The 16,225-nt window shown below is 57.7% G+C and overlaps 1 protein-coding gene across 1 annotated transcript in view; it reads left to right on the top strand.

Moving 5' to 3' along the window:
• CLIP3 (CAP-Gly domain containing linker protein 3) overlaps nucleotides 1-15,999 on the top strand; it is a 40,059-nt gene extending 24,060 nt beyond the window's left edge. Inside the window, 7 exon segments of the mRNA XM_090129869.1 lie at nucleotides 578-661; nucleotides 664-687; nucleotides 1,925-2,053; nucleotides 6,044-6,167; nucleotides 11,205-11,266; nucleotides 12,529-12,601; nucleotides 15,911-15,999. Of these exon segments, the coding sequence (XP_089985995.1) occupies nucleotides 578-661; nucleotides 664-687; nucleotides 1,925-2,053; nucleotides 6,044-6,167; nucleotides 11,205-11,266; nucleotides 12,529-12,601; nucleotides 15,911-15,965 (551 nt within the window). The 3' untranslated portion in view covers nucleotides 15,966-15,999.
• The last annotated feature ends 226 nt before the right edge of the window (nucleotides 16,000-16,225 follow it).

The following is a 16,225-nucleotide window of genomic DNA, read 5'->3' as shown; positions in this document are numbered from 1 at the left end:
GGACCTCATCTGCCCCCCGTAGACCAGTATGGGACTGGGATGTACTGGGATGTACTGGGATGGGGGGTGGAGGGGGTGTGTAACTTCATCTGCCCCCCATAGACCGGTATGGGACTGGGATGTACTGGTTTATACTGGTCCACACCAGTCCGTACAAGTTTATACTGGTATATACTGGTTTATACTAGTTTATACTGGTCTGTACAGGTCCATACTGGTCCATACTGGTCCATACCGGTCTATACTGGCCCATGCTGGTTTATACTGGTCTGTAGTGGTTTATTCTGGTCCATGCTGGTCCATACTGGTCCTTACTGGTCCGTACTGGTCCGTACTGGTCCATACCGGTCCATACCGGTCCGTACTGGTCCGTACTGGTCTATACTGGTCCGTACTGGTCCATACTGGTCCGTACTGGTCTATACTGTTCCATACCGGTCCGTACTGGTCAATACTGGTCCGTACTGGACTATACCGGTCCGTACTGGTCCGTACTGGTCCATACCAGTCCGTACCGGTCCGTACTGGTCTATACTGGTCCGTACTGGTCCATACTGGTTTATACTGGTGCCCCCAGGTGTCTTCGCCTCGGTGTCGCGCATCTCCAAGGCGGAGCAGCAGCCGGCAGCGCCGTCCCCCCCCACAGCCCCCCCCGCAGCGCCCCCAAGGGCCGCAAGGAGAAGAGAGGTGATTGGCTGCGGCCGGAGGGGGGTGGGGCGAAGGGTGGGAGGGGCTACGGGGATTGGTTGGGGTGGGGAGGGGGCGGGGCTATAGGGGGTGGGGTCAGCGGGTAGAAAGGAGGTGATTGGCTGGAGAGGGGAGAGGGGGTGGGGCCAGATGGAGCCAAGCACCATTAGGGGGAGGGGATATCCGGGGGCGGGGCCAGCGAGGGGATTGACCAATGGGGGTGGAGCTACGCGGAAGTGTGGCAATAGGGGGCGTGGCTAACAGCGTGGCCAATCGGAGGGAGGGGATAAGAATGGGGGGCGTGGCCAAGGCGTGGGTGTTCCCAATAAGGGAGGGGGCGGGGCTAATAAGGGGGCGGGGCCAAGGAGGGTGAAGGGAGCAGTGAGAGGGCGGGGCCACAATGGAATGCAGCCAATAAGAGGAGGAGGAGGCATCAGGGAGGTGTGGCCTAAAAGACTTGTGGATAAGAAGGGGGCGTGGCCAAAAGGAGGAGGGGCTAATGGAGAGTGGGCGTGGCCAATGAGGGGGCGTGTTCAGTGGGGAGAACATGGAGGCGTGGCCAAAGCGGGGTTGTGGCCAATCAGGGAGGAGGCGGGGCAATAAGTGGGAGTGGCCTGCGAGCGCGATGTGGGGGCGTGGCCAAAGTTGTGGTGTGGCCAATGGGGGGGGGGGTGTGACACTAAGGGGGCGTGGCCAGCGGGAATGTAACCAATGGGGGGGATTAGGGGGAGAGGCCAGTGGGGGAGATATGGGGGCGTGGCCAAAGTTGAGGTGTGGCCAATGAGAGAGGAGGGGAGGGGCGATAGGGGGGCGTGGCCAAAGATGAGGTGTGGCCAAGTGGGGAGGGGGTCGCAATAAGGGGGGCGTGGCCAACGAGGGGGCGTGGCCAATAGAGGACTGTATGGGGGCGTGGCCAAAGTGGGGGTGCAGCCAATCAGGGAGAAGGGGGAAATAAGGGGCCGTGGCCAATAAAGGGGCGTGGCCTGATGGGTTGGCATTGGGGGCGTGGCAAAGGCGTGGCCAATGAGAGGTGAGGGGGGGCACAATGTGGGCGTAGCCAGCGTGGGGGCGTGGCCTAAGCGGGGACGCAGCCAACGGGGGAGGAGGGGGCGTGGCCAAGAAAGGGGGCGTGGCTAACGCGGTCCGCCCTACCGAAAGGGTGCGGGCAATGAGGGGGAGGCGGGGTTAATTAGCAGGCGGGGTTAATGAGGTGGGGGGGGTCTGGTCTCGCCCCCAGCATCCCGGAAGAGGGCGGCAGCCTGGTTGGACCGCGAGGGGAGGCGAGTGGCACCCGGGGACGCCGTGCTGGTGGCCGGGCAGAGAGCGGGCAGGGCGCGCTTCTATGGGAAAACACAGTTTGCACCCGGTGAGCACCCACCCCCCCTTACCCCCCCCTCCCCAATACGTGGACCCCCCCCCAATATGTGCACCCCCCCCCCCCCGGAAGGGAGCCCCTACCTAAAATGGGAATCCGTTCATAAAAGGGGATCCCCCCCAAAATGGGGATGGCTTACCCCCCAAAATAGGAACCCCCCCCTTTAATAGGAAGCCCCCCAAAATGGGGATTCCTTCATAAAATGGGAGCCCCCCCCCCAAAAAGGGGCCCCCACCCTCCCAATAGGGAACTGCCTGAAATGGGAACCCACCCACAATGGGGACCCCTCCCATAATAGGAAGCGCCCCCCCAAAATGGGGATGGCTTCACCCCCCAAAATAGGAACCCCCCCCCCCTTAATAGGCAGCCCCCCTTTAATAGGAAGCCCCCCAAAATGGGGACCCCCCCAGAAGGGAGCCCCTACCCAAAGTGGGGATCCCTTCATAAAATGGGAGCCCCCCCCCCAGAAAGGGGACCCCACCCACCCAATAGGGAACTGCCTGAAATGGGACCCCACCCACAATAGGGACCCCCCCCCCAGTATGGATCCTCCCCCCAGAAGGGGACCCCTACCCAAAATGGGGATCAGTTCATAAAAGGGGACCCCCCCCCCAAAAAAAGGGGACCCCACCCTCCCAATAGGGAACTGCCTGAAATGAGACCCCACTCACAATGGGGACCCCTCCCATAATAGGAAGCCCCCCCCAAAATGGGGATGGCTTCACCCCCCAAAATAGGAACCCCCCTCCTTTAATAGGAAGCCCCCCAAAATGGGACCCCCCCCCCAGAAGGGAACCCCTACCCAAAATGGGGATCCCTTAATAAAAAGGGACCCCCCCAAAATAGGAACTTCCCCTTTTAATAGGAAGCCCCCCAAAATAGGGAACCCCCCAAAAAGGGAATCCCCACACCAAATGGGGAACCCCCCCATAAAAGGGGACCCCACCCCCCCAATAGGGAACTGCCTGAAATGGGACCCCCCCCCAAAATAGGGATGGCTTAACCCCCCCAAAATAGGACCGCCCCCAAAATAGGACCCCCCAAAATAGGACCCCCCCAAAATAGGAACCCCCCCCCTTTAGTAGGAAACCCCCCGAAAATAGGAAGCCCCCCAAAAAATGGAATCCCCACCCCAAAATGGGGATCATCCTCATAAAAGGGGACCCCCCCCTAAAAAGGGTCCCCCCCCCCATAGAGAACTGCCCCAAATGGGGACCCAGTGGGACCCATAGACCCCAGTGGGACCCGTAGACCCCATAACCCCAATGGGATCCCATAGATACAATGGAACCTATAGACCCCATAACCCCAATGGGATCCCATAGACCCAATGGGACCTGTAGACCCCACAGACCCCACAGACCCCAATGGGACCTATAGACCCCATAACCCCAATGGGATCCCATAGACCCCAGTGGGACCCGTAGACCCCATAACCCCAATGGGGTCCCACAGAATCAATGCGACCCATAGACCCCAGTGGGACCCCATAGACCCCAATGGGACCCCATAACTCCAACGGAACCCCACAGACCCCAGTGGGACCCCGCAACCCCAATGGGACCCATAACCCCAATGGGACCTGTAGACCCCACAGACCCCACAGACCCCAGTGGGCCCCATAGACCCCAATGGGACCCACAGGTCCCATAGACCCCGCAGATTCCAACGGAACCCCAAAGATACAATGGGACCCATAGATTCCATAGATCCCATAATCCCAATGGGACCCAATAACCCCAGTGGGATCCATAGACCCCAATGGGACCCCATAGACCCCAAAGACCCGAATGGAACCCCATAACTCCAACAGAACCCCACAGACCCCAATGGGACCCCATAACCCCAATGGAACCCATAACCCCAATGGGACCTGTAGACCCCATAACCCCAATGGGATCCATAGACCCCATGGGACCTGTAGACCCCACAGACCCCACAGACCCCAATGGGACCTATAGACCCCATAACCCCAATGGGATCCCATAGACCCAATGGGACCCGTAGACCCCATAACCCCAATGGGATCCCATAGACCCAATGGGACCCGTAGACCCCATAACCCCAATGGGGTCCCACAGAATCAATGCGACCCATAGACCCCAGTGGGACCCCATAGACCCAAATGGAACCCCACAACCCCAATGGGACCCATAACCCCAATGGGACCTGTAGACCCCACAGACCCCACAGACCCCAGTGGGCCCCATAGACCCCAATGGGACCCACAGATCCCATAGACCCCGCGGATTCCAACGGAACCCCAAAGAACCAATGGGACCCATAGATTCCATAGATCCCATAATCCCAATGGGACCCAATAACCCCAATGGGATCCATAGACCCCATGGGACCTGTAGACCCCACAGACTCCAATGGGATCGTTAGACCCCATAACCCCATTGGGATCCCATAGACACAATAGGACCTGTAGACCCCATAGACCCCACAGACCCCAATGGGACCCCTTAACCCCCATGGGATCCCATGGACACAATGGGACCTGTAGACCCCATAACCCCAATGGGATCCCATAGACCCAATGGGACCTGTAGACCCCATAACCCCAACAGGATCCCATAGACACAATGGGACCTGTAGACCCCATAACCACAATGGGATCCCATAGACCCAATGGGACCTATAGACCCCATAACCCCAATGGGATCCCATAGACACAATAGGATCTGTAGACCACATAGACCCCACAGACCCCAATGGGACCCCATAACCCCAATGGGATCCCATAGACCCCATGGGACCTATAGACCCCATAACCCCAATGGGATCCCATAGACCCAATGGGACCTGTAGACCCCACAGACCCCAATGGGATCCCATAGACACAATGGGACCTATAGACCCCGTAACCCCAATGGGATCCCATAGACACAATGGGATCTGTAGACCCCATAACCCCAATGGGATCCCATAGACCCCATGGGACCTATAGACCCCATAACCCCAATGGGATCCCATAGACCCAATGGGACCTATAGACCCCGTAACCCCAATGGGATCCCATAGACCCAATGGGACCTGTAGACCCCACAGACCCCAATGGGATCCCATAGACACAATGGGACCTATAGACCCCGTAACCCCAATGGGATCCATAGACCCAATGGGACCCGTAGACCCCATAACCCCAATGGGATCCCATAGACCCCATGGGACCTATAGACCCCATAACCCCAATGGGATCCCATAGACACAATGGGACCTATAGACCCCATAACCCCAATGGGATCCCATAGACACAATAGGATCTGTAGACCACATAGACCCCACAGACCCCAATGGGACCCCATAACCCCAATGGGATCCCATAGACCCCATGGGACCTATAGACCCCATAACCCCAATGGGATCCCATAGACCCAATGGGACCTGTAGACCCCACAGACCCCAATGGGATCCCATAGACACAATGGGATCTGTAGACCCCATAACCCCAATGGGACCCCATAGACACAATGGGACCTATAGACCCCATAACCCCAATGGGATCCCATAGACCCAATGGGACCTATAGACCCCATAGACCCAATGGGACCCCATAGACCCAATGGGACCTATAGACCCCATAACCCCAATGGGACCCCATAGACCCAATGGGACCTTTAGACCCCATAACCCCAATGGGACCCCATAGACCCAATGGGACCTGTAGACCTCATAACCCCAATGGGACCCCATAGACCCCATGGGACCCGTAGACCCCATAACCCCAATGGGATCCCATAGACCCAATGGGACCTGTAGACCCCATAGACCCAATGGGATCCCATAGACCCAATGGGACCTGTAGACCCCATAACCCCAATGGGATCCCATAGACCCCATAGACACAAATGGGGCCCCATAGACTCTATTGGACCATAGATCCAATGGATCCCCAAAACCCCAATGGTCCCCATTGACTCCAGTGGGCCCCATAATCCCAATTATGGGATCATGAGGATCCCCCCCCCTTTATAGGGTATTGGTTTGGGGTGGAGCTGGACACGGCTGCGGGGAAACACGACGGCTCCGTTTTTGGGGTGCGCTACTTTTCCTGCCCCCCCAAACATGGGGTGTTCGCACCCCCATCCCGTGTGCAGAGGTACTGTGGGGTCAATGGGGGCGGGGGGGGGAAGTTTGGGGTCAGTGGGGACTTTGGGGTCAATGGGGTCAATGAGGACCAGTGGAGACATTGGGGTCAATGGGGAGATTGGGGTCAATGGGAGAATGGGGGACTTTGGGGACAGTGGGGGCATTGGGGGCATTGGGGTCAATGGGGTCAATGGGGACATTGGGATCAATGGGGTCAATGGGGTCAGTGGGGTCAATGGGGTCAGTGGGGAGATTAGGGACATTGGGGGTCAGTGGGGATCAGTGGGGTCAGTGGGGACATTGGGGTCATTGGGGACACTGGGGGCATTGGGGTCAATGGGGGCATTGGGGGACTTTGGGGACAGTGGGGTCAGTGGGGTCAATGGGGACATTGGGGTCATTGGGGTCAGTGCGGGAGATTAGGCTCAATGGGGTCAGTGGGGTCAATGGGGTCATTGGGGAGATTGGGGACATTGGGGGTCAGTGGGGATCAGTGGGGTCAGTGGGGTCATGAAGGGTTAATGGGGTCAGTGGGGAGATTGGGGTCAGTGGGGTCAATGGGGATCAGTGGGGACATTGGGGTCAATGGGGAGATTGGGGTCAGTGGGGGAAATAGGGACACTGGGGTCAATGGGGTCAATAGGGTCAATGGGATTAATGGGGGTCAGTGGGGTCAATGGGGTCAATGGGGACATTGGGGTCAGTGGGGATCAGTGGGGTCAATGGGGACATTGGGATCAATGGGGTCAGTGGGGTCATTAGGGTCAGTGGGGATCTGTGGGGTCAGTGAGGACATGAAGGGTTAATGGGGTCAGTGGGGAGATTGGGGTCAGTGGGGTCAATGGGGATCAGAGGGGACATTGGGGTCAATGGGGTCAATGGGAATCCATGGAGACATTGGGGTCAATGGGGAGATTGGGGTCAATGGGGGAATGGGGGACTTTGGGGACAGTGGGGACATCGGGGTCAATGGGGGCATTGGGGTCAAAGGGGACATGCGGGGTTAGTGGGGTCAATGGGGTCATTAGGGTCAGTGGGGATCAGTGGGGTCAATGGGGACATGAAGGGTTAATGGGGTCAGTGGGGACATCAGGGTCAGTGGGGGAAATAGGGACACTGGGATCAATGGGGTCAGCGGAGTCATTAGGGTCAGTGGGGATCAGTGGGGTCAGTGGGGTCATGAAGGGTTAATGGGGTCAGTGGGGAGATTGGGGTCAGTGGGGTCAATGGGGTCAATGGGGGCATTGGGGTCAAGGGAGAGATTGGAGTCCAATGGGGGAATGGGGGACATTGGGGAGATTGGGGTCAATGGGGTCAGTGGAGTCATTAGGGTCAGTGGGGATCAGTGGGGTCAATGGGGACATTGGGATCAATGGGGTCAATAGGGACATTGGGGACATTGGGGTCAGTGGGGGAATGGGGGACTTTGGGGACAGTGGGGTCAGTGGGGTCAATGGGGACATTGGGGTCATTGGGGTCAGTGCGGGAGATTAGGCTCAATGGGGTCAGTGGGGTCAATGGGGTCAGTGGGGAGATTGGGGACATTGGGGGTCAGTGGGGATCAGTGGGGTCAGTGGGGACATGAAGGGTTAATGGGGTCAGTGGGGAGATTGGGGTCAGTGGGGTCAATGGGGATCAGTGGGGACATTGGGGTCAATGGGGAGATTGGGGTCAATGGGGGAATGGGGGACTTTGGGGACAGTGGGGACATCGGGGTCAATGGGGGCATTGGGGTCAAAGGGGACATGCGGGGTTAATGGGGTCAATGGGGTCATTAGGGTCAGTGGGGATCAGTGGGGTCAATGGGGACATGAAGGGTTAATGGGGTCAGTGGGGATATTGGGGTCAGTGGGGTCAATGGGGTCAATAGGGGCATTGGGGTCAAGGGAGAGATTGGAGTCCAATGGGGGAATGGGGGACATTGCGGTCAGTGGGGATCAGTGGGGTCAGTGGGGACATTGGGATCAATGGGGTCAATAGGGACATTGGGGTCAATGGGGGAATGGGGGACTTTGGGGACAGTGGGGACATTGGGGTCAATGGGGTCAATGGGGTCAAAGGGGGCATGCGGGGTTAATGGGGTCAATGGGGTCATTAGGGTCAGTGGGGATCAGTGGGGTCAATGGGGATCAGTGGGGACATTGGGGTCAATGGGGAGATTGGGGTCAATGGGGGAATGGGGGACTTTGGGGACAGTGGGGACATCGGGGTCAATGGGGTCAATGGGGTCAATGGGGTCAAAGGGGGCATGTGGGGTTAATGGGGTCAATGGGGTCATTAGGGTCAGTGGAGATCAGTGGGGTCAGTGGGGACATGAAGGGTTAATGGGGTCAGTGGGGAGGTTGGGGTCAGTGGGGTCAAAGGGGATCAGTGGGGACTTTGGGGTCAGTGGGGACACTGGGATCAATGGGAACAATGGGGTCAATGGGGTCAATGGGATTAATGGAGGTCAATGGGGACATTGGGATCAATAGGGTCAGTGGGGACATTGGGGTCATTGGGGTCAGTGGGGTCAGTGGGGAGATTGGGGACATTGGGGGTCAGTGGGGATCAGTGGGGCCAATGGGGACATGAAGGGTTAATGGGGTCAGTGGGGAGATTGGGGTCAGTGGGGTCAATGGGGATCAGTGGGGACATTGGGGTCAATGGGGAGATTGGGGTCAGTGGGGGAAATAGGGACACTGGGGTCAATGGGGTCAATAGGGTCAATGGGATTAATGGGGGTCAGTGGGGTCAATGGGGTCAATGGGGACATTGGGGTCAGTGGGGATCAGTGGGGTCAATGGGGACATTGGGATCAATGGGGTCAGTGGGGTCTTTAGGGTCAGTGGGGATCTGTGGGGTCAGTGAGGACATGAAGGGTTAATGGGGTCAGTGGGGAGATTGGGGTCAGTGGGGTCATTGGGGATCAGAGGGGACATTGGGGTCAATGGGGTCAATGGGAATCCATGGAGACATTGGGGTCAATGGGGAGATTGGGGTCAATGGGGGAATGGGGGACTTTGGGGACAGTGGGGACATCGGGGTCAATGGGGGCATTGGGGTCAAAGGGGACATGCGGGGTTAGTGGGGTCAATGGGGTCATTAGGGTCAGTGGGGATCAGTGGGGTCAATGGGGACATGAAGGGTTAATGGGGTCAGTGGGGAGATTGGGGTCAGTGGGGTCAATGGGGTCAATGGGGGCATTGGGGTCAAGGGAGAGATTGGAGTCCAATGGGGGAATGGGGGACACTGGGGTCAGTGGGGATCAGTGGGGTCAGTGGGGACATTGGGATCAATGGGGTCAATAGGGACATTGGGGACATTGGGGTCAGTGGGGGAAAGGGGGACTTTGGGGACAGTGGGGTCAGTGGGGTCAATGGGGACATTGGGGTCATTGGGGTCAGTGCGGGAGATTAGGCTCAATGGGGTCAGTGGGGTCAATGGGGTCAGTGGGGAGATTGGGGACATTGGGGGTCAGTGGGGATCAGTGGGGTCAGTGGGGTCAATGGGGAGATTGGGGTCAGTGGGGGAAATAGGGACACTGGGGTCAATGGGGTCAATAGGGTCAATGGGATTAATGGGGGTCAGTGGGGTCAATGGGGACATGAAGGGTTAATGGGTCAGTGGGGAGATTGGGGTCAGTGGGGTCAATGGGGATCATTGGGGACATTGGGGTCATTGGAGAGATTGGGGTCAGTGGGGGAAATAGGGACACTGGGGTCAATGGGGTCAATACGGTCAATGGGATTAATGGGGGTCAGTGGGGTCAATGGGGTCAATGGGGACTTTGGGGTCAAGGGAGAGATTGGAGTCCAATGGGGGAATGGGGGACACTGGGGTCAGTGGGGTCAATGGGGACATTGGGATCAATGGGGTCAGTGGGGTCATTAGGGTCAGTGGGGATCAGTGGGGACATTGGGGTCAATGGGGAGATTGGGGTCAGTGGGGGAAATAGGGTCAATGGGATTAATGGGCGTCAGTGGGGTCAATGGGGTCAATGGGGTCAATGGGGGCATTGGGGTCAAGGGAGAGATTGGAGTCCAATGGGGGAATGGGGGACATTGGGGTCAGTGGGGTCAATGGGGTCAGTGGGGACATGAAGGGTTAATGGGGTCAGTGGGGAGATTGGGGTCAGTGGGGTCAATGGGAATCCATGGAGACATTGGGGTCAATGGGGAGATTGGGGTCAATGGGGGAATGGGGGACTTTGGGGACAGTGGGGACATCGGGGTCAATGGGGGCATTGGGGTCAAAGGGGACATGCGGGGTTAATGGGGTCAATGGGGTCATTAGGGTCAGTGGGGATCAGTGGGGTCAATGGGGACATGAAGGGTTAATGGGGTCAGTGGGGAGATTGGGGTCAGTGGGGTCAATGGGGTCAATGGGGGCATTGGGGTCAAGGGAGAGATTGGAGTCCAATGGGGGAATGGGGGACACTGGGGTCAGTAGGGACATTGGGATCAATAGGGTCAATAGGGACATTGGGGACATTGGGGTCAAAGGGGGAATGGGGGACTTTGGGGACAGTGGGGACATTGGGGTCAATGGGGTCAATGGGGCCATTGGGGCCATTGGGGACTTTGGGGTGAATGGGGACATGAGGGATTAATGGGGTCATTTGGGGTCAATGGGGACTTCTGGACTTTGGGGTCTTTGGAGGTCACTGGGGTCACTGGGGACATTTTGGGGTCAGTGGGGATCAGTGGGGCCAATGGGGTCATTGGGGTCAATGGGGTCACCGGAGACATTAGGGTCAATGGGGTCAACGGGATTAATGGGGGTCAGTGGGAGAAATTGGGAGATTGTGGCCATTGGGGACTTTGGGGTCATTTGGGGCATTTTGGGGTCAATGGGGACATCTGGACTTTGGGGTCTTTGGAGGTCAATGGGGTCATTGGGGACATTTTGGGGTCAATGGCGATCATTGGGGTCAATTGGGACAATGGGGTCAATGGGGAGACTGGGGCCATTGGGGACTTTGGGGTCAATGGGGACTTTGAGGTCAATGGGGTCGTTTTGGGGTCAGTGGGGACATTTTGGGGACGCCACCCTTTGCCCTCCCCAGGGTCGGGGGTCCCAAGGAGGAAGAGGCTGAGAGCACCGAAAAGAAGGCGGAGCCAGTGACCGGTGCGTGCTGATTGGCTGCTTTGGGGGTGGGGGGCGGGGTCACAATGTCACCCACTGTCCCCATTGTCCCCCATTGTCCCCACTGTCCCCCACTGTGCCCCATTGTGCCCCATTGTCCCCCACTGTCCCGCATTGTCTGCATTGTCCCCCATTGTCCCCCATTGTCCCCACTGCCCCCATTGCCCCCACTGTGCCCCATTGTCCCCCATTGTCCCCATTGTCCCCATTGTCCCCCATTGTCCCCCACTGTCCCCATTGTCCCCACTGTCCCCCACTGTCCCCTATTGTCCCCATTGTCCCCCATTGTCCCCCATTGTCCTCCACTGTCCCCACTGTCCCCCACTGTCCCACATTGTCCCCCATTGTCCCTACTGTCCCCCATTGTCCCCATTATCCCCCATTTTCCCCCACTGTCCCCATTGTCCCCCATTATCCCCATTGTTCCTCATTGTGCCCCCACTGTCCCCCATTGTCCCCATTGTCCCCATTATCCCCCATTTTCCCCCCAGTGTCCCCATTGTCCCCACTGCCCCCATTGCCCCCACTGTGCCCCACTGTCCCCCATTGTCCCCATTGTCCCCATTGTCCCCATTGTCCCCCATTGTCCCCATTGTCCCCACTGTCCCCCACTGTCCCCTATTGTCCCCACTGTCCCCATTGTCCCCCATTGTCCTCCACTGTCCCCATTGTCCCCCATTGTCCCCTATTGTCCTTCACTGTCCCCCACTGTCTCTATTGTCCCCCATTGTCCCCATTGTCCCCCATTGTCTGCTATTGTGCCCCATTGTCCCCCACTGTCCCCCCACTGTTCACAATTGTCCCCCACTGTCACCCACTGTCCCCATTGTCCCCAACTGTCCCCCATTGTCTGCATTGTCCCCCACTGTCCCCCACTGTCCCCATTGTCCCCATTGTCCCCCACTGTCTCCCATTGTCCCCATTGTGCCCCATTGTCCCCCACTGTCCCCCCACTGTTCACAATTGTCCCCCACTGTCCCCCACTGTCCCCTATTGTCCCCCACTGTCTCTATTGTTCCCCATTGTCCCCATTGTCCCCACTGTCCCCATTGTCACCCACTGCTATTGTCCCCCATTGTCCCCCACTGTCCCCCACTGTCCCCCACTGTCCCTACTGTCCCCATTGTCCTCCATTGTCCCCACTGTCCCCACTGTCACCCACTGTCCCCTATTGTCCCCCACTGTCCCCTATTGTCCCCCACTGTCCCCACTGTCACCCACTGTCCCCTGTTGTCCCCCCGCAGTGTCCCAACCCAAACGGAACTTCCCCGCAGTGCGGACCCCAAAGGACATCGCGTCTGAGAGCTCCTTCTCCAGGTGGGGGGAATTGGGGGGGGACTTTGGGGTCAGGGGTCAATGGGGTCAAAGGGGGCATTGGGGTCAATGGGATCAATGGGGAGGCTGGGGTCAGAGGGGTCGATGGGAAATGTTGGGGTCAGTGGGGTCGATGGGGAACATTGGGGTCAATGGGATCAATGGGGACATTGGGGTCAGAGGGGTCGATGGGAAATGTTGGGGTCAGTGGGGTCGATGGGGAACATTGGGGTCAATGGGATCAATGGGGAGATTGGGGTCAGAAGGGTCGATGGGAAATGTTGGGGTCAGTGGGGTCGATGGGGAACATTGGGGTCAATAGGATCAATGGGGAGATTGGGGTCAGTGGGGTCGATGGGGACATTGAGGTCAAAGGGGGCATTGGGGTCAATGGGATCAATGGGGAGACTGGGGTCAGTGGGGTCGATGGGAAATGTTGGGGTCAGTGGGGTCGATGGGGAACATTGGGGTCAATGGGATCAATGGGGAGATTGGGGTCAGAAGGGTCGATGGGAAATGTTGGGGTCAGTGGGGTCGATGGGGAACATTGGGGTCAATAGGATCAATGGGGAGATTGGGGTCAGTGGGGTCGATGGGGACATTGAGGTCAAAGGGGGCATTGGGGTCAATGGGATCAATGGGGAGACTGGGGTCAGTGGGGTCGATGGGAAATGTTGGGGTCAGTGGGGTCGATGGGGAACATTGGGGTCAATGGGATCAATGGGGAGATTGGGGTCAGAAGGGTCGATGGGAAATGTTGGGGTCAGTGGGGTCGATGGGGAACATTGGGGTCAATAGGATCAATGGGGAGATTGGGGTCAGTGGGGTCGATGGGGACATTGAGGTCAAAGGGGGCATTGGGGTCAATGGGATCAATGGGGAGACTGGGGTCAGTGGGGTCGATGGGGAGATTGGGGTCAGTGGGGTCGATGGGGAACATTGGGGTCAAAGGGGAATTGGGGTCAATGGGATCAATGGGAAACGTTGGGGTCAGTGGGGTCAGTGGGGACATTGGGGTCAATGGGATCAATGGGGACATTGGGGTCAGTGGGGTCGATGGGAAACATTGGGGTCAGTGGGGTCGATGGGGGACATTGGGGTCAATAGGATCAATGGGGACATTGGGGTCAGTGGGGTCGATGGGAACATTGGGGTCGATGGGAAACGTTGGGGTCAGTGGGAGTCAATGGGGGACATTGGGGTGAAAGGGGGCATTGGGGTCAATGGGATCGATGGGGAGATTGGGGTCAGTGGGGTCGATGGGGACATTGGGGTCAAAGGGGGCATTGGGGTCAATGGGATCGATGGGGAGACTGGGGTCATTGGGGTCGATGGGGAGATTGGGGTCAGTGGGGTCGATGGGGACATTGGGGTCAAAGGGGGCATTGGGGTCAATGGGATCGATGGGGAGATTGGGGTCAGTGGGGTCGATGGGGAGATTGGGGTCAGTGGGGTCGATGGGGACATTGAGGTCGATGGGAAACGTTGGGGTCAGTGGGGTCGATGGGGGACATTGGGGTCGATGGGGACATTGGGGTCAAAGGGGGCATTGGGGTCAATGGGATCAATGGGGAGATTGGGGTCAGTGGGGTCGATGGGGAGATTGGGGTCAAAGGGGGCATTGGGGTCAATGGGATCAATGGGGAGACTGGGGTCAGTGGGGTCGATGGGGAGATTGGGGTCAGTGGGGTCGATGGGGACATTGGGGTCAAAGGGGGCATTGGGGTCAATGGGATCGATGGGGAGACTGGGGTCAGTGGGGTCGATGGGGACATTGGGGTCAGTGGGGTCGATGGGGACATTGGGGTCAAAGGGGGCATTGGGGTCAATGGGATCGATGGGGAGACTGGGGTCAGTGGGGTCGATGGGGACATTGGGGTCAAAGGGGGCATTGGGGTCAGTGGGATCGATGGGGAGACTGGGGTCAGTGGGGTCGATGGGAAACGTTGGGGTCAGTGGGGTCAATGGGGAACATTGGGGTCGATGGGATCAATGGGGAGATTGGGGTCAGTGGGGTCGATGGGAACATTGAGGTCGATGGGAAACATTGGGGTCAGTGGGGTCGATGGGGGTCATTGGGGTCAAAGGGGACATTGAGGTGGATGGGGAATATTGGGGTCGATGGGGTAAATGGGGGCATTGGGATCAAAGGGGGCACTGGGGTCAGTGAGGATTTTGGGGTCAAAGGGGGCACTGGGATCAATGGGGTCAATGGGGAGATTGGGGTCATTGGGGTCAATGAAGGACATTGGGGTCAATGGGGTCATCGGGGTCAATGGGGAATATTGGGGTCAATGGGGTCATCGGGGTCAATGGGGAATATTGGGGTCAATGGGGTCATTGTGGTCAGTGGTGTTATTGAGGTCAATGGGGAACATTGGGGTCAATGGGGTCAGTGGGGTCATTGGGGACATTGGGGTCAATGGGGTCAGTGGGGTCATTGGGGACATTGGGGTCAATGGGGTATATTGGGGTCGATGGTGTCAATGGGGTCAATGGGGACATTGGGGTCAATGGGGAATATTGGGGTCAATGGGGTCAATGGGGGGCATTGGGGTCAATGGGGTCAGTGGGGTCATTGGGGACATTGGGGTCAATGGGGTCAGTGGGGTCATTGGGGACATTGGGGTCAATGGGGTATATTGGGGTCGATGGTGTCAATGGGGTCAATGGGGACATTGGGGTCAATGGGGAATATTGGGGTCAATGGGGTCAATGGGGGGCATTGGGGTCAATGGGGTCAATGGGGACATTGGGGTCAATGGGGAACATTGGGGTCAATGGGGAATATTGGGGTTGATGGGGCCAATGGGGTCATTGGGGTCAATGGGGTCAATGGGGACATTGGGGTCAATGGGGAACATTGGGGACATTGGGATCAATGGGGAATATTGGGGTTGATGGGGCCAATGGGGTCATTGGGGTCAATGGGGAACATTGGGGTCAATGGGGTCAATGGGGTCAATGGGGACATTGGGGTCATTGGGGTCAATGGGGAACATTGGGGTCAATGGGGTCAGTGGGGTCATTGGGGACATTGGGGTCAATGGGGAATATTGGGGTCATTGGGGTCAATGGGGGACATTGGAGTCAATGGGGACATTGGGGTCAATGGGGAACATTGGGGTCAATGGGGTCAATGGGGTATATTGGGGTCAATGGTGTCAATGGGGTCATCGGAGACATTGGGGTCAGTGGGGAATATTGGGGTCATTGGGGAATATTGGGGTCATTGGGGTCAATTTGGAATATTGGGGTCAATGGGGGACATTGGGGTCAATGGGGTCATTGGGGTCAATGTTGCCCCCCCAGGTTACTGTTCTGCTGTTGGTTCCCATGGATGCTGCGGGCTGAGATGCACTCCTAACCCCGCCCCCCCGCTAAGCCCCGCCCCCAGTGCCTTTGGCCCCGCCCCCCACCCCACCCCCCACCCCACTGTTCACTCTGGAACCTACTGATGGCCCCAAATACCCCAAAAATACCCCAAAATAATCCTCTAAAATTCCATTTTTTGGGATCGTTCACTCTGGAACCTACTGATGGCCCCAACTTCGAATATACCCCAAACTTACCCCCAAAATACCCCAAAATATCCCCCAAATACCCCAAAATAATCCCCCCAAATTC

The sequence above is a fragment of the Phasianus colchicus genome, chromosome 38 (assembly GCF_987193195.1).
Source record: "Phasianus colchicus chromosome 38, bPhaCol1.hap1.1, whole genome shotgun sequence".
NCBI classification, from domain to species: domain Eukaryota; kingdom Metazoa; phylum Chordata; class Aves; order Galliformes; family Phasianidae; genus Phasianus; species Phasianus colchicus.
The sequence above is the reverse complement of the archived record's forward strand: the minus strand, read 5'-3'. Positions and strand labels throughout refer to the sequence as shown.